Below are 16,077 nucleotides of genomic sequence, written 5' to 3' on the forward strand. Positions count from 1 at the left end.
TTTGCAAGCATAGCCCTCTTTTAAAAGTATTAACACACAATGATATTTACAAGCAGTAATCCCTCATTTATCGCGGTTAATTGGTTCCAGACCCGACCGTGATAAGGGAATTTTTGCAAAGTAGGATTCCTTATTTATAAATGAAATATTTTTGCAGTTAAAGCATAGAAAACCTTAAAAATGTGTGTTTTTTTAATTATTAGAGCCCTCTAGCCCTCTAAAAAGAGCTTGTGTGTTTTTTTAATTATTAGAGCCCTCTAGACTTGAGATAACACCCTTATAGTCACCTTTACACTTGTATTACCCAATATAGTTGACGTAACAGACAATAAGCCATTTAAGACATAAATAAGACTGGTGTGTGTTGATGTATGCGTTAGCTAGGGGGGAGCTCAGTGCGTGTCGGACAGGAAGTGACATCGGGGGTTCAGAGTTGAGTTCCAGCATGGCGTGGGTTACGGCTGTGATAGTAGCTCGTTAGGGATTATTGTGCCCTGTGTGAGATAGTTCAAACCTGCAATATAAGCCACAATTAAAAACTGTGATAGAGTAAAGCTGTGAAATTCAAAGTGGCGGGGGACGACTGTATTGGGAAGAACTCCTGTTTAAAGTGTTAATGTCTGAGTTTTTTGTTGGGGTTTTTTTTCCCTTTGTTGTTGATTTTGCTCATGGGGTCCCTCTGCTGCTGTGGAGTCCAACTTTCACTGTTGAAAATTGTAAAATGTGTTAACTCTCTGGAGTCCATGACCTTGTATCCACGGTCTATGCTGGCACAGTATGATGAGGCGTCCACACAGACACTTCCGTTTTGCTTCGACTTGACACTACGTACGAGTCTTTAAATGGTGTAGATCGGTCAAATAAAACCAGACTTATGAGGTATAACATTTGGCGCATTATTTCTCATACGTAATAGCTTTCAAAGGAAAGGTAAACAGGGAATGAAACATGACACCACCTTCCTTCTGGTGGAAAAAAGAGCTTGTTACCAATCAATCAAAGCATTAGAAGCTATTAGCTATTAGAAGCTAACTTCGAGTGTACAGTTCTGTGGCTTTCTCTTTGAATTTAGGGCTCGTTGTCGTCTTCTCTTTGAAAGTCAGACTATCTCCTCCTCCTTTCCCCCTCTGCAACCAAATACAGTGTTCCCTCGTTTATCGCGGGGGATAGGCTCCCAAAATAGCCCGCAGTAAGTGAAATCAGCGAAGTAGCCAACTACTATATATGTTTTAAGGCTCTAAAACCCCTCACTTTATACACTTTTCTCAGACAGGCAATAACATTTTCTTGCATTTGTCTCTCGTTTAAACACTCCAAAAAGTTCAAACCTCCATTTGAATTTTAATGATCAACCTACGGGTTGGACACGAGAAATGATCAAGTCACTCACGTGTATTTCACTCCTGTTGCAGTCCTCCTCCTTCAAACCAGAGATTTCATTTCATTCAAGCTAGCAAACAAGCAAGCTAGCAATGACACAAGAAACACGGCAGGACGCCACGAAGGAGATTGATTGACAATGGTCTACAGCCAATCAGGATGCAGAAAACAATGGGCGGCGCAGCCAGACGAGAGAGGGAAGAGAGAGACACTCAACTTCCCACAATGCAATTCTTCTTAAAGGGCCAGGCTCGTCCTGGAACAGCGGTCCTATTCTGTAATTTAAAAAAAAAGCACTACGAAACAGCAAATTCACGAAAGGTGAATGGCGATGGAACGAGGGAACGCTGTATTTGGTTGCAGAGGGAGAAAGGTGGGGAAGGTAAGCCAACACCGCCATCAAGTGGCCATATGGCTTTGAAATTCCTGACACTGGACAATCAAGTAAAATTCCTTCTCACAAATTTGTCGCTGTTTGGTGTGTCTCGAGTGTGCACAAGCGTTGGGCATGTGCGTACGAGTGTGTGTGCATGAGGCTGTGTACAGCGTGTCTGTACCTGGCTGACATCACGTTGTACAGTAACGGGTTGATCGCAGCGCTGAGGTAGAAGAGCACGGACGAACCCAGGTTAAAATACTGCGACAGATAGTACAGAAAATACAAATGTGTGCCAGCGTGTGTGTCGTCGTTGAAGCGTGTGTCATTGCCCTCGGGAGTTGTGCGATCGTGTGTGTGCTTACATTGCAAATCAACACCGATGCTTGTTGTGTCGGTGTGGTAGCTAAAAAGTTTGTGTGATCCATGGCGTGTCGTGTTGTGCATTTTGTTGCCTGCTCTTTTGTTGCTCGTCTTATATCCACGCATGAGCTGTTGTGCAAGTGCGGAATCCTTTGGTGATATCGTGTGTGCGAGTGCTTCACTGCTTCCGGTGGGTGACATAACATGGTAATGTAATTGTGTCTCCGTGCTCGTGGGCATGCTCAAGTTGACGTGTGTTTCTGCGTCGATGTGTGCGTGTGCTTTAAATGTGGGCTTCACACACATAGTATCAGAGGGTGTTTCATTTTCGGAGGCGTTTCCAGAGGTATTCAGGCGCAGGTCTGAGCTAACAGGCGTGGTAACTTTGCATCCGTGGCTGATCGCTTCGTCCGTGTTGACAAAGTACGAGTCCTGCTTGTCCGTACCGGTTCCCAGAGAGAAAAAGAATATAGTTCGACCAACGTGGAAAGGCAGCCAGCACAGGACGAACGCCAAGACAATCACTCCTGAGGAGACATTGAGGGAAGAAGACGGTGCAAGATAAAAATGTATGCTTTAGCAAAAAATCACTACTGCTATCAAGCATAAAATACCAGAGGTGGGAGAAAGTCAGTATTTTGCAAGTCTCAAGTAAGTCCCAAGTCTTTAATCTCAAGTCTCGAGTCAAGTCTCCAGTAAAGACGTGCACCCCAAGTCAAGTCTCAAGTCAAGACAAGATAGGTCAAGCCAAGTCCAAAGTTATCTGTTGGAAATGCACTGTTTAGTGTTTACCAAATAAAATCATTTTGACAATGTATGTCAAATGCATGTATTTTGAATTTTTTAAATAAAATAAAACCAGTGTGACAAGACTTAGCGCCTGCCAGGGCGCTGCAATGATGTCAGCCTCCCTCTATCCTACTCTGGCTGGTGGAGAGAGGCAGTATTGCAGCGCCTTGGCAGCCATCCTTCCATCCATCCATCCATCAATTTTCTATGCCGCTTCTCCTTCAATGAAATGCTTTTTTCTCGAGCGAAATGCATTATGGGAAAACGTTAAAATAGTTGCTTTTGTTTTCAACTTGTATTGGTACTTTTACTGTATATTTCCTAGCTACTTTTTGAGTGTTAAGTTGCTGTGTGATGATTTTAGCGTTCTTTGTAAGATGACACCGTGAGTCAGACTGTTATAAGGAGTTATAACGACCTCCTGCGATTTCCACTGTGTTGACAAGCTTGCTGTGAGTTTTTACATAGCTCATGATTGGCTCCTGTCAAATAAAGCGCTGCCTGAATGCTAGAGGGGGTCATGGATTCTGTGCGCTGTATGCTTCAGGAAGGGTATCCTTCCTGACTCGCCTGGGACAATATTTTAAAAAGGCAGAAAGGCCTGCAAGACAACTGCAGGGGCAAAAGTAAGAAGATGTTGTTATTGTTTCATTTCAAAATTCTTTTTATGACAAAAGGTCTGTGAATTTTCCACTGTATAGTAGTAAAACTTGTACGTAGTAACATCGACGTATTTAGCAAGTGTGTGGTTTTCTCCTCACCGAGCATTTTGACGGTGTGTCTGTGACTTTGCTCTCTGCGGCTGCTCTGAGGGCGCAGCCAGAGGATCCTTCCAATCAGACCGTAGACCAGTACGAGGATGCAGACTGGAACCAGGAAGTACAGGTTGGACAGAATCATCATGGCGGAGAGGAGGCCAGAGGAAATGGCATAGTCTGTGCAGCGGCACTCCCTCCTATCAATCTCCCGCTTGTGTTTCTCACCAACGTTTGACTCCCATCCTTCTCCTTCATCTCTTTTCAAAAGGTTTTCCTGCTCGCCATCATCTTCCTCGACGTGTTGTTCGTTTTTAATTGCAACTGCGCGTTGTTTCATTTTCTCACCTATTCCACCCATTTCGCCATCTTCCAACCAATTCCATTGTCCAGCTCCTTCACGGTGTCTCTCCTTTTCTTCCCCCGTCTGAGCATCTAATTCGCCATCAAGTGAAGTCATGTGACTGCCATCCTCGCCCATCCACCTTCCGTTCTCCCTCCATCCACTGACCCTGAGATCTTCCTCCCCAACTTCCTCGACTCCAACCATCACCAACACGGGTGCTGCACTCAGCGCCGCGCCCAGCCACAGGCAGCCAATGACAGCTCTGGTTCTGCGGCGTGTTATCAGTGTCTTGGCCGTGATTGGCCAGCGGACAGCCACATACCTCTCCAAAGAGAGGAAGGTGATGTGGAGGATGGTGCAGAAGGTGCAGCACTCAGAGAGAAACATGGTCATCTTACAGGCGAGCTCTCCGAAGGGCCAGGGTCGAGGCCTCCATAGCTGAGAGAGCCAGAGACACATATTAGTACTTGTCTTGTACACTATGTATTTTCACCATAGTATAATTCCAGATATAAAATACTGTCTAACCTCTGTTTTGGAGCGCCCCAGTTTTTGTATGATTCGGTTTTTGATAAACATTTTAGCCCAAATTTTGCCTCGATTTTTGTCCAGTGTCTATCAAAAAACAGAGCGTAACCAACTAGTTCGTTTGCCCTGTATCATTCGGTGGAATTGAATGCCCAAACAAAGCACCCTACGTGTTGCTGACTCACTGTCTGTGTACTTTTTTGATTGCGACTACTAAATAACCCACCATGGGACCAAAGAAAGGTGGCCACACCCTCTGGCCCCTGATTGGACCACAAAGTTCCGTCACCATATGCACAGATAATAAGGGACCATAGGGAATATGTTGTTGACATTTCTGGTGTTTAACGTATAATAATAATAAATGTCTGCTTTAGCTTGTATGCATGTGAGTTATGAAACAAAAATGTTTATTATTACAGTATATAACTGTTTGTATATTAGTGATGGGAAACTCGATTTCTTTTGCTGACTTGAGTCACTTATTGAACTGATTCACAAACTAAAACTAGCACAAGCGCATTCATGAGCCAGTGAAACTCCAGTTTTCTTCAAGTACCCGTGAGTCAGTGAAACTCTAGTATTCATTGAGCAGTCATGAGTCAGCCAAATGCAAGCCTTCGCCGAGCACCCTTGGGTCTGAAAACTTGAGTCTTTGTCAAGTACCTGCAAGTGAGTGAAACGTGAGTCTCCGTGGAGTACCCGGGAGTCACTGAAACTCTATCTTGAATCTTAGTCGAAGACCCGTGAATCAGTGGAACTCGATTTTTCTTCAAGCAATCGGGAATTAATGAAACTCTGGTCTTTGTTGAGCGTTTGTGAGTGAGTGAAACTTGAGTCTTCATCGAGTACCCTTGAGTCAGTGAAACTATAGTCTTTCCAATATGTCTGCACTGTAGGGGAGCTGGTCTACGTGTTTTGTGTTTGTACCTTATAGAGATCCAAAGGTAGGAGAAGTAGTATCATCAGATCACTGACAGCCATGCTACTCAGGTACAAGTAAGTGGAACTTCTCATGCGCGGACGCAGCCAAACTACCAGAATTGTTAGGACATTTCCCAGGAGACCGAAAAGCATCACAGGAATGTAAATGACTGTCACACACACTGGAAATGAAAACAATGGCATGTTACATCACAGCTTTACTTCAAAACTGGTCACATCATTTGTCTGTTTGACTGGTACAAACCTAACTCTGTCAATCCAAACATTGGTTCCTCCCAGTCACAGTCTTGGTTCGGGCAGTCCTCTGGAAAACTGGACGTTAGACCACAGTTCTCATCTTCACAGACACTGCTCATGTCTTGCAGCTCCAGTCGATCCATTATTTCACAGAAAAGCAACAGCAGAGAAAGCAGCAGGATACATGCTGATGGATTTCCTATATTACGCTTAATCACAGTCAAATCAGTGTATCGTCAGGGTGGAGAGGTGGTTTTTAGTCACAACAGCAGATAAATCAACATGCAGCAAAATGGTGTAATTGTATCTTTTTCCTCCAAAAATAGGCTGTTTTTCAGCAGAAAACACATCTTATTCACCCTAGGTCTGTAATAATTTATAAATATGTCATAATACAGGTCAAATGTACAGCACATATGCATTAGCCCACTATTTTGTTTTTTCGTCAAGCATTTCACCATAGTTGCAGGCAAAACAACTTTCTCCAACACTAGTGCTACTTATTCCAGCCATCTGTTCATCGATCATCTTAGATTATCATTGATTAGTGGTGAATACCGATACTTTTTACACTTAATGCATTTAATAAGTGGGTTTAAACCCAGATTGTGTTGCGTACGAATAACGGCGGGAGGATTTGGGAGGAGTCGCATCTCAATTACTCATGTTTTTTTGCCATTCGCTGGTTGGTCTGGAACGGCACACCCCTCAAAAAGTGGGGATCTGCTGTATACCGTATAGACACACACATATCCAACATTTTTAAATCTTGTATTTATACAAATCATAACATCTCACATGGGTATAATTAAGATAACTTATCTGGTTTCCAGCATGTGACAACGTATCTCATGTGTACCAATACAGCTACAGTATATACTAAACATATACAGTACATATACATTACATTGCGCTTGCAAACAAATAAAAACTGCTTATGTCAAATCTAATACTTACTGGTCTGGAGCAGCCGCGGTGCGTGGTGTACCTCCACAGACACACTTGATCTCTGGCTGTGACACCTGCAGGATACGAGCTTCCTCTCACTAACTCACTTTTCTCCCTCCAAACCATGCTTCCGGGGGAAATACATATTTGATCCTCTTATAATGTATGTGAGGTAGGTTTATTTTAACAGAGAGAAAAAAAACATGAAATAAAGGTTAGAAATGAGTTTGTGTTCCATTGAGTGAAATACATATTTGATCCCCTACCAAGCAGCAATCATTTTGGAGTGAACCACAATCCCTCCTGAGATGTGCAAGAAACATTTGAAACCTGCTTGCCAACAAGGTTTTCACCACCAAGTACGAACTCATTAACCATCAAACACTGGCAGTATTTCACTCAATGAAATACAAATTAATTTATAGCTTTTATTTAACAGTTTTCTAAATATTTTTTACATTCAGTCTGTCTCTATTAGAATGAACATATCATCAAATTCTGGCTGTTCGTATCTTTGTAAAGGGGTAAACGCAACTTAAATTATATTTATACATATATATATAATTATAAATTATATTTAAATTAAATTAATATTTCCCCCTCTGTACATATTACAGCCACACAAGAAAATCTGTGTGTTTTATTCGGCAGTGGGGAGTTATTTAAATCTGCGGAAGATTTTGTTAAATGGCATATAAACTCGGAACGACAACCAGCATCAGTATTGACAGTGGAAGGAAACTAAAATAGTTTATTAACATCTTTATTGTTTAAAACATTTAATGCAGGGAGTGACCTTACTTACAATTGTATGGGAGTGCTTGATTTAAATTAGCAGCTATGATTTGTTTCAATAAAAACAGGCATTCGCTATGCATGTAGCACAACAAATAAATCAAAGTACATTCAATACAAAATCATGAATGATAGCAGTGCAAGCTGAAGGAGAAATATAAGATATTAGGCGTTTTTCTTTGTCCATACAAGCTAAGCTATCCGATCAAAACAGCCACATTAGCGCTGTGGTATAGGCGACAAAGCAAATTAGTGTAATATCTAATAATATGTGAAAATGTTATTAATTTTATTAGATACTACAGATATTGCATTATGTGTTATTCACCCTCGGCATATGTTAAGAATAATATATGTCATTTAAATGAATTTTATTTTAACCATATTGCCAAGGGCGAATATAAACGAGGTGCGAGACGAAAATTGTCTCTGGGACCACACTTTGGACACTCCTGACTTAGATGGGAAAATTTAATTAGAAAACACAAATAAAATGCTTCTGAAATTAATCTTTTTGATATATTGCTCATGTCACATTTTAACTATGCAGGTTTTACAATTCAGAAGTAATTTTTATAATTGATAAATCTGACAAATATCGCACGCGTGAACCCGGATGTTGTAATTACCGACACTGGCCACTGTCATTTCCAAGCGCTGTTGTTCCGGGAAGTGTGATATATATTTTTTTCTACACTCAGCCGCGAACAACAAAATGGCTTTGAGAGCAGCTTTGAGAAAGAAGCCTGCTTTACCAGGTATGTCGTGTCTATGCTGTTTTAACATATTGAGCGAACGTCTTATTTTAAAATCCTTAACGTTCGCCTGCTCTTGACCATAAAAGTCGGCTAACGAGCTAGCGTGGCTATCTGGAGCAAGGGTCATGGTCGGTCTTGTCCTACTTTACTACCTATTTAAACATTGTTTGCACTAAACTCAAGCTGACATGTTCTATCACTTTTAACTAGATCCCCTTTCACTGTGAATTCAATTTGAGTTATCTGTGTCCAGGTCTCCTCTCTCAGTTGTCCTCCTGCAGTCATGGCAGAGTTTGTGCATCTTCTGTGTTTGTCGCACAGCAGAGGAGCAACTCCACATCACCCAAAATGACAGTGGATTTCGACCAGAGCACAGGTGAGTGTTGTAAGCGCCAATGTCAATATTTTACTTAACTCTCATTACCCCAATGAAAGTATGCAGTCACCAGCTATAACATTGGACTGCATAATCTGCTCAACATCAGGAAAGACCTGTACTGTATTACAAATCTGGTTTTGGTTGGTACTGTTCCAATGACGTACAGTCGGGCACTGTTGCCAACGCCTCAGGAAGAAAAGTAGCTATTGACTGTCCTAGAAGTCGCTAGATGACGGCGTCGGCTAATTTGCATATTATTTGCATATGATGTAACAGATGCTGTAGGAAAAAAGCATAACCTCGTAGGAGAGACAAAAAAGTGAGTTAAAACACCTTAATTACGTTTAGAATTACAAAAAAAACATGATTCTTGGTTTGCTCATTTAAAATTGTCATCACTTCATCAAAATACAAAGAATTTTAATATTTTATCTCGGCCAGCGCCACTTATAATTACATAAATCATAATTACATCGCCTCCAGCCTCCGCCTTTTATCTTGTCGTTAGGACTACTTGTTTAATTTATCACACAATGTTCTCCCATCACACATTCTAACACACTGACAGGTAGGTGACCGATTCCGAATGAGACTTGAGTGTAAGGAGTGGTAAGTAATTGAAAACAGCACGACATCCACCTCGTGCATGCTTGATTCATGGATGCGTAGAGCTCCACTATGCTCTCAGTGTGCCAAGGTAGCTGACTGTGCCCCATCGGCTTGTGACTGCTTTGGGGCAGGGCGGACCTCTCAGCAATGAGAACAGAAACTGCAGAATACGTGCTTTCACTTTTTTATCAGAAAACTCCCAAAGACGCCAGAAAAAGTTGCTAGATTTGCCGCTTTTGTCACCAGGGGGGTTTGGAATGTCACCAGTTTTAGTGACAAAGTCACCGAGTTGGCAACACTGGTCAGGGGAGTCATCATGAAAAACAAATAACCTAAAGTAAATATTATTCATCAGTTGAACTGCCACAAGCTTTTCCTCTCAGCTTAGTGCGCTGTGAGTGTACTCGCACAGCGCGCGTCCTTTTCTGTTCCTCAGCGGTTGCTAAGTTAATGTTTGCAGAAACATTTATTATACACCATATATATTGAAATTGAAATGACCAGTCCAGGGTGTACCCCGCCTCTTGCCCGAAGTCAGCTTGGAAAGGCTCCAGCATACACCTGCGACCCTAATTAGGATAAGCGGCATAGAAAATGGATGGATATATATTGAAATGCACAAACAGCATTCCAGCGTCATTGTGTCAGAGAGGGTCAATAATCAGTATATATGATGTCATCATCTAATTTTCATAACTGCCCATGATGCAAAACTGCGGCCAGTGTGGAGAATTTTGGGAAAACCTCACTCTACACATTCACGATATTTCCTGGGCTCCATGTAAGTGTGCACTTGCACATGTAGACATCATTGTGCGTCGAATATGTCACTATACCAGCGGTTCTCAATTATTTTCTGTCGTGCCCTCCCAGGGGACGGAAATGTTTTCACGCCGATTTTAAATACCGACTTAAATACACTCGATTTGAAATACTACTAAGAAACTGGTAATATCTATTTATTTATTTGTACTGTATGGACTGAAATCATAACTGAAACCAGGGAAATGCAACAAAATGGAGAGCTGTGAGTCATACAAGCGTATTCAAGAGTCCAATTGCGTGCTGAGTATGATAAATTTGTACATGTTGGCAGGTTTGCACGAACATTGAAAGTGGTGCCTGCCTCTCATGCACGCCCTGACAGTTCACCACTACCCCCTCCCTCACCCCCCACCCTGCACCGTATTGATCCAGTATGTTAGCACTATTAGCATATTGTTTGCATATTTTCTTCTCAGAGGGCTTCAACTGCTTCCATGGTTGAGTATGTATTATAGAACAAGATGGTTCTACACAATATGCTAATATTCAGAAGTGCAAAATGGATGTTTTGCTGTGTCACTGACAGTGTGTAGTGGTTCACTTAGCTGGGTTTCTTGCAACCAGTTTGGGATTTGGCTAGGGTGTGTTTCGCCTTTTGCCCAAAGTCAGCTGGGATAGGCTCCAGCTCCCTGTAACTCAAAACAGGATAATGGGTAGAAGAATTAAAACAGCGGGATTCAAGTGTAGGCCCCTAACCATGTATTTCATCGACATGCCAATTCTCTTGTTGTGATGAGTGTGTATGCCATATCTGTCTGTAGGCGTGGCCGTGATGCGTATGAAGAGTCCACCAGTCAACAGCCTCAGTTTGGATTTCCTCACAGAGTTTTGCATCAGCTTAGAGAAGCTAGAAATGGACAAGAGCTGCCGCGGCCTCATCATCACCTCGGTAACTCCAACTCATTATATGTTCCTCAGCATATCCTCCACCTTTCCTAATGAACTTAGAAAGTTGAAGCTAGTTTTGTATATGTTATTGTTGGTATATATACTGGCCTCCACTGTCGTTCAATGGGTTGACAAGCTTGTGAGTGCACTTATAGCTCGTGATTGGCTCCTGCCAAAGAAAGTGCTATTGATTCCTCACTGACTCGCGAGCGGCTCATTATTTAAACAAGATAAGACATAAATTAGCCGCACAGCTGTAAAAGCCGCAGGGTTCAAAGTTTAAGAAAAAAGTAGTGGCTTATACACCGGAAATTACGGTAATATTGCATTCATGCCCACGATGAGTCTATGTTAAATTCTGACCATAGCTGTAAATTCTGTATACTGCATGTGTTGTTTGTATCCAGAGTTTGCCCAAAGTGTTCTCAGCCGGACTGGACATCATGGAGATGTATGGGACGAGTCCAGAGCGCTGTGGAGAGTTCTGGAAAGCTGTCCAGGAGATGTGGCTAAAACTTTACAGCTCCAACATGGTCACGATAGCTGCAGTCAACGTATGTAAATTTATCACGGCAACCAAACACAAAGACCTTGATTGGAGCAAAAAGCCAAGTTGGTTATTTTTTTCCTTCTTCTACAGGGCTCCAGTCCTGCTGGCGGCTGTCTGATGGCGCTATCATGTGATTATAGAATTATGGCAGACAACCCACGCTACACCATCGGCCTTAATGAGACTCAGCTCGGCATAGTTGCACCTTTTTGGTAAAAATTTACTATCAAGTTGGTGAAAAATGTGGTTGTGGCCACTCTATTGAATGGTATTGAATGCGGTGTGGCCACACTTTTCACTGGTCCAGTACATAAACTGCACCATGTGTTGCTGGCAGGTTTAAGGAAACCATGAGTAATACAGTGGGCCACCGGACCACTGAGATGGCTCTGGCTCTGGGGCTGCTCTACAACCCGAATGAGGCTCTGAAGACAGGATTAGTGGACCAGATAGTACCAGAGGATAAGCTCATGACCACTGCCGAGCAGGCTATGGCCAAGTGGTTGGCCATTCCAGGTATGTCAGAGTCTCCAAAAGTATCAAATAAGACCAGACAAAGTTGCTAGATTTGTTGCTAGTTGCCTTTTTATAAACACGATCTAGAGGGGTCTTAATACTCGCTAAATATAGCGACAAAGTTGATTAGTTGGCAACACTGATTTCTTCTGCAGGTAGCGTAAAATTTATTTGTGGCAGGCCTCCACAAATGAATGTATGGGAAACACTGCAAAAAGAGCAATGAGATGACACAAAAAGAGAGTGCCTGTAAATAAATAGTGTGCGGAAAACAAATTACAACAGAGATCAACATTTTAGTGGTTGTCACTATAAAAATGTAATTTGTACAAACAGGCCTTACCCTGAAAGTCCCCCCATTACTTGTCCCCTGTCTGTGCCCTTAATAGAAAACACTGACCTGGAAAAAAGGCAGAAATATCCCAGGTTGACCAGACTGTTTAAAGGGGGCTTATATTTTGAAATCAAACATTTTGTAATTGTTAAATGCATCCAAATGTAAACAATTTGAATCGCCATTTTTTGCGATCATGATTCTTGGGACAATTTTTTCATGAATGCAAGGAAGGCTATGTGCTTCAGTTTAAACAAACAAAGGTTTTATTATGAAATATTAATAATCAAAAGTTGTACCGGAAGGACAGTTGACGGGGGACGGTCTTGATAGAAATGAACAGAAAGTCTGAAAACACTAGCTGATGAATTAATGCAATCGCTCCTCCTGAGCTAATGAATGATAGCCAACGAGGCTATCAGGCAGCAGGTAAAACCAGGGCAGTGGAGACAACTCACCCTGGCTCGCAAGTTTTGCTGGGGGATGGGAAGGGTGAGGAAAGGACCACAGTGTGAGTACGATGGCAGTGTTTGTCATGCAGTTCCTCACGTAAAATTCTAAAAAAAAAAAAATAAATTGTCATCTTTTAGAAATTAGATCGAGTGATGTTAATATTTTTTTCCATTTTTTTGTGCAGCCCTAGCCAGTAGGTCACATAGTCAGGTTGAACCTCAGTCTTGGAGTAAGTGATTGCTTGAAATGCTTTCCAGACCACGCCAGACAGATCACCAAGTCCATGATGAGGAAGCAGATCATTGACAAGCTCACGGCCAAACGAGAGGCTGACATCCAAAACTTTGTGGGTTTCATCACCAAAGACTCCATCCAGAAGTCGCTCCGTGTGTATCTTGAGATGCTCAAAAAGAGGAAGGCTTAGTGAGAACGGGGGAGCAAATTAAGTAATGAGTAATGTCATTTTCATTAGCCAGTGGCTTATGTGCACTATAGTTGTGTGTGTGTGTGATATGATTTATTTGTGTTGCTGCAAGGGGCCATATCAGTATATTGAAGGTCTGTTCAAAACATCCCTAACATAGTGGTATGTGCCCCCCCAGCATGAAGGTAACTAAGCTAGTTCAGCTCACACAAAGTGACTTGCAACTTTTTGTAACGTAATTACCAGAGCCTCACCATTAAAGTGCCTCGCCCACCAGTAACGGTAAGCTTGGTACTTTTTGATTTATATAACGTTGTCGAACTTGTTCTTGGACTGTACGGTAATTTCATCATCAGTTGTTGTGTTATTCCCTTACAGCCATGATGTATTTAATGCCACTCTGGTACCAGGAGAAACAACAATCGTTTTACTGATCCAAACAATTATCACAAGCTGAAAAATAAAACCTGATAAACATGAGAGAACTCTTTGGTGTTTTAACGTCATGTTTTAAAATACACAAATACAGTAAAGCCCTGCTTTTCATAGGGGTTACTTTCCGGGACCATCAGCAAATGGCGAAAAAAAGCAAGTACAGTAGTACCTCGCATTGGCTGATTTTCGGGGCACCACCTACGCTCTCATCTCATTGTCTGATTATTGGGGCACCGCCTACGCTTTATCTCATTGGCTGAGTTATACAGCACGTACGGGAGTTTGTGTGAGAGACAGGCTTGTCCCTTCAAACTCCTTCGTCTTCGTAGTCCCCCTGTAACTAACTTAAACAATTAAGTTAAGTTACAAATTAAAATTTTGCACACAGCATTATTGTGTAGTGCGTGTGCGTTTGTCTGTGAGACCAGCTGACTCTTTGAGTCGCGTTTCGACTCAGGCTGGTCCTCCTCCTCCTTCCTGCCTCCACTTGCACTCCTGATCAAGACATCTCGTGAACGGTAGGATTGTTTTTGTTTTTCAGTTTTATTCATTTACAGTCATCTTATTTGTTACCTTATTTTATATTGGAATGTTACTGTACTGTGTTTATGCTAATGTTTTCTTATATTTTCCCACCATATTTGGTGGACTTTGAATATTTTGAAGTGCCAAAGGGGTGAGTTTGGGAAGATCTTGGAACGGATTAGGCTATTTACATGTATTTTACGCTTCGTGTAACATAAAATCCCTATAACATAAAGGTTCTCGGAACGGATTATTTACGTTGTAGGGGCGTCTACTGTCATCGAGGTGCCTATAAAATGGTAATTTTTGACGCATGGCTCACCCTGGTAGCCTGATTTTGACAGTCTCCTCTAATTTCGGCTCTGCAATTATTGTTGCAATTATTAGATTGTATTCCGAATGTGCGGGGATCCACTGTATATAAATAATATGATGACTCAATCAGTTATGGAAACAGATGGGTTTGCATTGAAACTGATATTAATGTGACATCAGTGTAATTCCATCCATTCTTTTTCTATGCCTCTTATCCTAATTAGGGTCGCGGGGGTATGCTGGAGCCTATCCCAGCTGACTTTGGGCGAGAGGCGGGGTACACCCTGGACTGGTCAGCAGCCAATGGCAGGGCACATATAGACAAACAACCATTCACACTCACATTCATACATATGGACAATTTAGAGTCCTATCATGCATGTTTTTGGAATGTGGGAGGAAACCGGAGTACCCGGAGAAAACCCACGCACACACGGGGAGAACATGCAAACTCCACACAGAAATGCCCAAGCGGAAATTCGAACCCAGATCGTCCCGATCTCCAGACTGTGTGGCCAACATGCACTCAGCCACCGTGCGGCCATCAGTGTAATTAGACTAATCAAAATAGCAGAAGAAGAGCACACCCTAACTTAAGTGGCTCCATGCCCATTTCAAAAGGTTTAAAAAGCGATGTTCACCTCTAAAAAAAAAAATGTAACTTGGCGGGATAAGGTTTTTGGAATAAAACCTCTTGGATTCTGTCAACCCTGCCTACAGTTATTGGACTTTTTTTTTTCACTGATGCATGAAGCACTACTAGTATATTATTAACGCAAGTCAAAGATCTTGTATATGACAGGTGCATGCGATTTTTAGGGGCGTACGGTAATTCATTGGATTCCATATGAATGAAAGGAATATTTTCGTAGTAAGAGCATAGAAGACCTGTTACCATTATTAGAGCCCTCTAGACAAGCAATAACATCCCTTTACTTACCTTTACACTTGTAATGCCAAATATAGCAGATATAATCAGAGAAAATAAGCCATTTAAAACATAAATAAAAAATAATGTTTTAATAAATGTCTTCTGTATGTGTGGACAGGGAGTGACGTCAGCGATTCAGAGTTCAGTTTTAGTTGGAGTCCGTGTAATGATGATGATGACTATTATTATTATTATGTTATGTGATATTAATTTAGGCCAAAAATATGTAACATTTGCTTAAATGTGCATTTTCTGGACTAATAATAGGCCGTAATCAACCATGAAACGGTGATCAAAAATCACGATAGAGTGAGGGGCGATGTTTGAACCGTGATGGGACGAGTGTCATACAAAAGTGCCAGTCAAATATTTTTATATAACAGGAGTGCTTTGCTGAATCTACTGCAGAAATGCTGGTCAAAGATCCTCTATGCTTTGATACATTTTCCACATTAAGAATGCTAAAAACACAATCCAGTGTAGGTCAATATACTGTATGTGCAGAGGTGCATGGACACCCTTGACCTATATTGTGAGAGTACTGAAATGATAATGAATGCTAGAGGGGGTCATGGATTCTGTGCACCGTTCCAAGGAGATCTGGGAGGAGAAGAGCATATCCTTCCATACTAGTCTGGGGCAATATTTTCAAAAGCTTGAAAGGCCTGCAAGA

The 16,077-nt window shown here is 41.8% G+C and overlaps 2 protein-coding genes across 2 annotated transcripts; one reads left to right on the forward strand and one right to left on the reverse strand.

Annotated features, from left to right (window-relative positions):
* Nucleotides 1-508: 508 nt before the first annotated feature.
* On the reverse strand, nt 509-5,862 carry LOC129171451 (growth hormone secretagogue receptor type 1-like). Its single transcript, XM_054760121.1, has 6 exons — nt 5,727-5,862; nt 5,468-5,643; nt 3,670-4,447; nt 2,557-2,646; nt 1,925-2,037; nt 509-514 (listed from the first exon to the last, which is right to left on the reverse strand). Exons 1-6 carry the CDS (start codon nt 5,860-5,862, stop codon nt 509-511), a joined length of 1,299 nt encoding a protein of 432 aa, XP_054616096.1.
* Nucleotides 5,863-8,085: 2,223 nt separating this feature from the next.
* Nucleotides 8,086-16,024, forward strand: LOC129171461 (enoyl-CoA delta isomerase 1, mitochondrial-like). The gene is made up of 7 exons (XM_054760135.1): nt 8,086-8,220; nt 8,474-8,596; nt 10,795-10,922; nt 11,329-11,475; nt 11,562-11,683; nt 11,809-11,987; nt 13,032-16,024. Exons 1-7 carry the CDS (start codon nt 8,178-8,180, stop codon nt 13,196-13,198), a joined length of 909 nt encoding a protein of 302 aa, XP_054616110.1. The 5' UTR covers nt 8,086-8,177; the 3' UTR covers nt 13,199-16,024.
* The last annotated feature ends 53 nt before the right edge of the window (nt 16,025-16,077 follow it).

Source organism: Dunckerocampus dactyliophorus, chromosome 18 (assembly GCF_027744805.1).
Source record: "Dunckerocampus dactyliophorus isolate RoL2022-P2 chromosome 18, RoL_Ddac_1.1, whole genome shotgun sequence".
Lineage (NCBI taxonomy): Eukaryota > Metazoa > Chordata > Actinopteri > Syngnathiformes > Syngnathidae > Dunckerocampus > Dunckerocampus dactyliophorus.

What these genes read in the sequence shown, in the direction of transcription:
- LOC129171451 (XM_054760121.1), bottom strand. Translation starts at nt 5,862, where the DNA reads ATGGATCGACTGGAGCTGCAAGACATGAGCAGTGTCTGTGAAGATGAG. An exon ending in ACACACCGTCAAAATGCTCG is followed by an intron (nt 2,647 to 3,669) that starts GTGAGGAGAAAA and finishes ATGTCTCCTCAG; the next exon opens with GAGTGATTGTCTTGGCGTTC. An exon ending in TCTGGGAACCGGTACGGACA is followed by an intron (nt 2,038 to 2,556) that starts AGCAGGACTCGT and finishes CACATTTGTATT; the next exon opens with TTCTGTACTATCTGTCGCAG.
- LOC129171461 (XM_054760135.1), top strand. Translation starts at nt 8,178, where the DNA reads ATGGCTTTGAGAGCAGCTTTGAGAAAGAAGCCTGCTTTACCAG. An exon ending in GCGGCCTCATCATCACCTCG is followed by an intron (nt 10,923 to 11,328) that starts GTAACTCCAACT and finishes GTTTGTATCCAG; the next exon opens with AGTTTGCCCAAAGTGTTCTC. An exon ending in CAAGTGGTTGGCCATTCCAG is followed by an intron (nt 11,988 to 13,031) that starts GTATGTCAGAGT and finishes AATGCTTTCCAG; the next exon opens with ACCACGCCAGACAGATCACC.